Source organism: Fukomys damarensis, unplaced genomic scaffold (assembly GCF_012274545.1).
Source record: "Fukomys damarensis isolate Sample0158 unplaced genomic scaffold, DMR_v1.0_HiC HiC_scaffold_27, whole genome shotgun sequence".
NCBI lineage: Eukaryota > Metazoa > Chordata > Mammalia > Rodentia > Bathyergidae > Fukomys > Fukomys damarensis.
In genome coordinates, this window is record NW_022900939.1 from 22906850 (window position 1) to 22913853 (window position 7004).

General features: G+C 45.2%; 1 protein-coding gene and 1 non-coding gene across 3 annotated transcripts in view; one reads left to right on the forward strand and one right to left on the reverse strand.

The window, feature by feature from the left end:
• Positions 1-3925: 3925 nt before the first annotated feature.
• LOC117283590 lies at positions 3926-4028 on the reverse strand. The gene has a single exon (XR_004514619.1). It is a non-coding gene; the product is annotated as a U6 spliceosomal RNA (small nuclear RNA).
• A 2272-nt stretch (positions 4029-6300) lies between these two features.
• The window catches only part of Efemp2 (EGF containing fibulin extracellular matrix protein 2), a 7821-nt gene continuing 7117 nt past the window's right edge, over positions 6301-7004 (forward strand). Inside the window, exon 1 of one of the 2 annotated variants that reach the window (XM_010635946.3) lies at positions 6301-6351. In XM_010635946.3, the coding sequence (XP_010634248.1) occupies positions 6322-6351 (30 nt within the window). In that variant the 5' untranslated portion in view covers positions 6301-6321. The remainder of the gene's footprint in view (positions 6352-7004) is intronic. The other variant, XM_019209319.2, reaches the window with a different exon arrangement.

Below are 7004 nucleotides of genomic sequence, written 5' to 3' on the forward strand. Positions count from 1 at the left end.
AAAAAAAAAAAAAAAAAAAAAGGATCAACATTTAAATGGTAAGACAGAAACAATCTTCTGGAAAATAAAATTGGTAAAACTCTTGAAGACATAGGCATAGGCAAGGACTTCCTGAACAGAATCCCAATTGCACAAGAAATAACATAAAAAATTAACAAATGGGGCCGGGGATTTAGCTCAGTGTCTAAACATGCCTGCCTCTCAAGTGTAAGGTCCTGAGTTCGAGCCCAGGTACAGGAAAAAATAAAGAAACAAACAAATGGGATCCTATCGAATTAAAAACTTTAGCACAGCAAAGGAAAGAACCGACCAATAAAGTGAAGAGACAACCTACAGAATGGGAAAAAAATTTTGCCCGCTATTCCTCAGACAGAAGGCTAATATCTGGAATCTATAAGGAACTAAAAAAAATTAGACCACTCCCAGGTAAAAGACCTAATTTTAGAAATGGGCAACAGAGGGCCAGGGATTTAGCTCAGTGGTGCTGCCACCTGCCTTGCAAGGGCAAGGGCACAAGTTTGATCCCCAGTACCAAAAAAAAATTTTTTTTAAATGGGCAACAGAAATAGACACTTCTCAGAAGAGGAAGTACAAATGGCTAATAAACGAAAAAATGTTCAATAGTTCTGGACATTAGAGAATGCAAACTAAAGAAACACAGATTCCATGTTACTGGGGAAAGAATGGCTATTATTAAGAAATCCAACAATAAAAAGTGATGGGAAAGTGCAGGGGGTGGGCAGAAGGAGCCTTTCAGCCAGGCATGGTGGTGCACGCCTGTAATCCCAACACTTGGGAGGCTGAGTTAGGAGGATCGCTGTGAGTTTGAGATCAGCCTGGGCTACATAGTGAGGTCAAGACTAGCCTGCACTACAATGTGAGACTCGGAAAAAATAAAAATAAAAATAAACCAGGAGCCTTTCTACCTTATTGAGAGGAATGTAAACTGGTACAGCCACTATGGAAATAAGCATGGCGATTCATTAAAAATTTGGAAATTCGGGCCAGGGATTTGGCTCAGTGGTTCCACCGCCTGCCTCGCAAGCGCAAGGTCCCAAGTTCAATCCCCGGTAACAAAAGAAAAAAAACTGGAAATTCCATTTGACCTAGGTATCTTCTAAGTGTCTTCCCAAAATGGGTAGACATCGTATTAACAGTGATACCTGCATACCCTTGTTTAAGCAGCACAGGTCATAATAGCTACATCTTCAAAACTGCCTATATGTCCATCAACAGATAAATAAAGTATGGTATTTGTACATAATGGAGTACTTATTCTGCCATAAAGAAGGATAAACGCATTATTTATAGACAAATAGGTGCACCTTGAGACCATAATGTTAAATGAAGTCACAAACACAAGCCGAATCAAATATCACAGTTTCCTTTAGGTGAGAAACCCAAACTATAAATAAAGAGCAAAATAAAGGATACATGATAGGAAATAGGGAGGTAGCTATTTTGCAAAAGGAAAGAGGACCAAGAGATGGAGGGAGGAGGAGGGACTGGAGGGGAAATAAAAGGAATTATGATGTGTTGTGTACATACCACGATGGATATAATCACTATGTACTGCAAACATGTACTAATACAAAATTTAAAAACAAATAGATGGGCATCGCAGAGCAAGGCCAAAGTGTGAGGTCAGGGCCTGGGCAGCGGCCTTAATACTGATTACTGCTGCCCCAGCTTTAAGTGGTTCCTTGGGCTGGGAACCTCCCCTGTGGGCTCCTGGGCTGGGAACTAGTACATAGGAGAGTAACAGGCTGGCTTTCAGGGTTCCATGAAGGTGGAGGAGACAGTAGGAGGGAGAAGGACTCTGTTTCTGGGATTCACCCATTTTTGTGCTCACTCTGTCATTTCTTCATCAGGAATCGTCTCAGAGTCATGAGCGTTCAGTTTTTTCCATTTTGTTCCCCTCCAACAGACATGAAGATATATAGTTGTTTTTTTGTTTTGTTTTGTTTTGTTTTTTGAGACAGGTTTTGCTAAATTGCCTAGGCTGAGCTCAGACTTGCAGTCCTCCTGCCTCAGCTTCTCCGAGTGCTGGAATTACAGGGTGTGCTACCACACCTGGCTCTGAGCTGGTTTGCTTTTGTTTAAACATGGTCTTGCTATGCAGTTTAGGCTCACCTTGAACTTGCATAATTCAAGTCCTTCCTCCATCTTCTTAGTCCTGGGATTATGGGTGTGTACCACTCCCCCCACCCCCGCGCCCCGCCTGGCCCAGCTGTTTTTTGGTTTTTTTTTTTTTTACTTTTTGTTTGTTTTTTGTTTTTCGAGACAGAGTCTCACTCTGTAGTTGAGACTGACCTGGAACTCACTATGTAGCCCAGGCTGGTCTCGAACTCACAGTGATCCTCCTGCCTCAGCCTCCGGAGTGCTGGGATTACAGGGGTGCGCCACCATGCCCGGCTGGCCCAGCTGTTTTTACAAAACTGTTGATAATAGGCCTCCACAGAGTAGTGCCCAGTTAAGTGTCACTCAATCTTGTGCTCTGTAGGTCCCAGTGTGGTCACCAGAGGGAGTTTCATAAACCTGTCTTGTGATTGGGGGCCGGGGGTGGGAGACCAAGGAGAACAAGAGCTAGGGGTCTTCCTCTTTGGCTCTTTTCTTCTCTCCCCTGAATGTGAGCTCTAGGAGTCCAGAAAGTCTTAGACTGTTTTGATTGGTGCTGTGTTCCTGGTAACACACAGCTGGTTCACTCCATAAGTATTTGCTGAATGAATGAATGAAATTTCTCCGCTTGATCGTTCGTTCACTTGTTCATCCTGCAGCTCCTGGCTGGCACCTAGTGAGGGCTGAGATGTGGTCCCAGGGACCTCACTCCCTGGGAGTAGGAGCTCCCCTTTTGATAGATACCAACTAAGACAAGGCTTGAGTGGGGCCCGGTGCAGAGTGGACGACAGCAGCAAAGTCAAAGAGATGGAGAGAAGCCTTCTGAGGAGGCGCCTCCAAGTGACAGGCTTACTTGGGCCAAAGAGTGCAAAGCTGGGAGGTTCGAGTCCAAGATGGATGTTTATGTAATCCTTCCCCTCTGGACCTTACTGCCCCACCTGGAGGTGGCAGGTACAGATCTTGGATTAGGGCTTAGTGGAATGACGGGAGTGCCCTGCGCACCGCGGGTACTTGAGTGCTGGGATCACAGGCATGTGCCCCACACCCAGCAAGATTTTTTTTTTTTTTGGTACCAGGGATCGAACTCAGGCCCTTGTGCTTTTGAGGCGGGTGGCAGAACCACTGAGACAAATCCCCGACCTGATACTTTTGAAACAATGGAATAGATAATTTAGAGAATGATTTGAACTTCTCCCTACTTCCTATTTACCTATCCTTTATCTCTTTCTCTCCATATGTGTGTGTGTGTGTGTGTGTATTTTTAGTTTTTTTAGGAATCTCTATACTGAGTCCTACAGTAGTTTATATATATATATATATATATATATAGAGAGAGAGAGAGAGAGAGAGAGAGAGAGAGAGAGAGTATATATGTATATAAGAGTGTGATACACAATATAATTGTATTCACATCATATATACAGGTGTGTGCTACCATACATATGGTGAGAGAGATTCTAAGAGAGACCACGTGATATTTAAGCTTGTGGATCTGACTTAATGACTTAGTTCACTTAACATGTTCTCTTAACAAGTTGCATAGGCATGGTGGCGCATGCCTGTGATCCCAGCACTCAGGAGGCTGAGGCAGGAGGATTGCTGTGAGTTCGAGACCACCCTGGGCTACATAGTGAGTTCCAGGTCAGTCTGAACTACGTAGTGAGACTCTGTCTCAAACAAAACAAAACAAAATAAAAACAAAAAATACTGCTATACAGGGCCGGGGATTTAGCTCAGTGGTGCCACCACCTGCCTCACAAGCGCAAGGTCCCTAGTTCCATACCCAGTACCAAAAATAAATAAAATAAAAAATATGAAACACTGCACTAATTTGCATGTCATCCTTGGTAGGGGCCGTGCTAATCTCTGTATTGTTGCAAGTGTATTATATGTGCTGCCAAAGCAAGCACAAGGTGCCATTTTTAAAAATAACTTTATGGAGTCATAATTCACATACCATAAAATATACTCTTTGTTTTGTACTGGAGATCGAACGCAGATCCTTATGCTTACGAGGCAGGCAGCGGCACCACTGAGCTAAATCCCCAGCACCACTGAGCTAAATCCCAGCCCTAAAATATAACCTTTTAAACTATGGAATTCAGGGTTGGCTAAAGGGTAGAACACTTAGCATGTTGAAGGACTTGGGTTCAAACTCCCTCCAAAATAAAATAAAAAGTGTGCAATTGAGAGTTTATTTACATAATTGTGCAATTATCAGTATTATTTTAGGACATTTCGTATTTCAAAAGAAATCACATACCCATTAGCAATCATTCCCTGTTGCCCTCTTCCCCTTGTAACAATTAAGTAGTTTTTGTCTTTACAAAATTTGCCTGTTTCAGGGGCCGGGCATGGCTGTGCACGGCTGTAATCCCAGCACTGGGGAGGCTGAGGCAGGAGGATAGCTGTAAATTCAAGACCAGCCTGGCCTACACAGTGAGTTCCAGGTCAGTCTCAACTACATAGTGAGACCCTGTCTCAAAAAAAAAAAATTACCTGTTCTGGACATTGTATATAAATGAAATTTATGGACCTTTGTCTGGCTTTTTATTGTATTATTTTCAAGATTCATTCATATTGTAGCACATATCAGTATTACATTTCCTTTCACAGCTTATAATATTCCACTGTATAGATGTATTTGGTCATCAGCAGTTGATGGATGTTAGGCTCTTTCTATTTTGGCCCCTATATATAGTGCTATTATGAATGCTTCCTACAGGGTTTTTGTGTTTTTTAGGGGGTGCGTATTTGTGTTTCCAATTTTATTGGGTACCAACCTTGGAGTGAACTTGCCCAAGTCATGTAACGTGTTTTTATCACTTGTTAAATTACATTGTATTCTTGGTAGTTGTCTGGTTTGATTAAATAGGTAAAATATAAAACACATAATTATTTACCCAGAGAAGTACCACAGGTTGAAAAGTTGAAACATGTTCAAGAAAAATACACAGATGAAATATATATAATGCCTGATGGGGGTGGCTTAGAAATGCTGAGGATACACTGTGTGGTAGATTAAAGACTGGTCCCCAAACATAGGCTCACCACCTAATCCTCTGAATTCCCAAACATTACCTCAGATCAAAGAGTTTCTGAAGATGTGACTGAGTGATGAGAAGATCATGCTGGGTTGTCTGGTGGGTCCTTAATGCAATCACATACATTCTTCTAAGAGATGGCAAAATGAAAAACAAATTTTTTTGTTTTTGTTTTTTGAGACAGGGTCTCACTATGTAGTTGAGACTGACCTAGAACTCACTGTGTAGCCCAGGCTGGTCTCGAACTCACAGTGATCCTCCTGCCTCAGCCTCCTGCAAAATGAAATTTGACTACACATGGAGTAGAAGGTGGAGCAGACAGAGCTTTGAAGATGCCATCCTCAGACTGGAGTGATGTGATGTGGTCGCAAGTCAAAGGATGTGACAGCCCCCAGAGGTTGGAAGAGAGAAGGAACAATTCTCCCTGAGAACCTCCAGAGGGAGCATAGTTCTGCCAACACCTTTGGCTTGAGCCCAGTGATACTGATTTTGGATTTCCGGCTTCCACAATTCTAAGAGAGTAAATGTCTGTTGTTTTAAAACGTGAAATTTGTAATAGCAGCTTCAGGAAACGAATGCATCCAAATCATTTTACTTTAATGCCCGTTAATCTATTGGCATGATGCTGCCTAGCATATATTCTGGCCCTCATGTCAGTGTTTCAGTGGTTTTTTTGTTTTGTTTTGTTTTAGGAAGAGTCTCCTTATGCAGGTCAGGCTAGCCTCACTCACTATGTAGCCTAGGCTGGCCTTGAATTTATGGAGATCCTCCTGCCTCAGCCTCCCGAACGCTGAGATTATAGGTGTGTACCATTATACCAGCTAAAGACTATGATTTTTAACCTACTTGTCCAGTGGGAAGGACTTAGGATGAGGGGTAGCTAAGAGGAAAAGCTCAGCTTAGGAGTTCTCCCCAACCCCAAGGGCTGCGTCCCCTTCTCCGTACACTCCTTCCCCAGGGTCACGGTGGGGACAAATGTGGGGAAAAGAAGGGATGGGAAAGAGAAGACAGGGCCAGGTTATTCCCGTTAGCAGGCTGGCCCCACGCTGGGGATCGCTGGACACGCGGCCTTTTCCCGTCTGGCCACGCCCTGAGACGTGGGCAAAGGAGGCCCCGCCCCTTCCTGGGAGCTGGATCCGCCCAGACTCCGCCCCCAAGGATGCTCTCTGCTGGGGGCGGCGGTAACCCGGTGGGTGTCCTGGTTGAAAGGAGCGTTGGAAAGGTCCTGGTCCTGTAGCCGGAGCCCTGTGCTCCCGAGTTCACGCATGCCTACTTTCTCAGGGGCTTCCATTCATTTTTGGACCAAAAGGGAACTGCTGCCCACGACCCCAGACTGCCGTGCCTTGTGGATGGAGGGCTGGGGGAAGCCGCGCGGAAGCGAGAAGACCAGCTGGCTGGAGGCGGTCCTGGGGTGGAGGGTAGAGGGGGAGACATTTGAACCCTTCTGTGCCAGGGGCGTCTAGTGTCTGGGCGAGACCCTGGATGAAATTTTGGAACCATCCGGAGTGATGGTCTGGGAGCACAGAATAAAATTCTGGAGCGAGTAGAGCGAGGATTTGGAGGTCCAGGATTAAGAGGGGTCTAGGTGCCCAGTATACTCCGAGAGGCACCGAATACAAGCCAGAGTGCTTCACGGGACTGTGTGGGTGCACAGGATGGGGCTGGGGGGCAAATTAGGTAGAGTCTAGGTGCGCAAGATAACATTTTTCGCCAGGGCCTGGGGTCCCAGGTAACTCTTGGGGTCTGGCATCAGGTCGATGGCCCCAGGACCCAGCACAGGGGGCCCCTGGCCCAGCGCAGGGAGGTGGCTCCTGGAGGCGCCGCGGGGGACTGGGTGGGGGC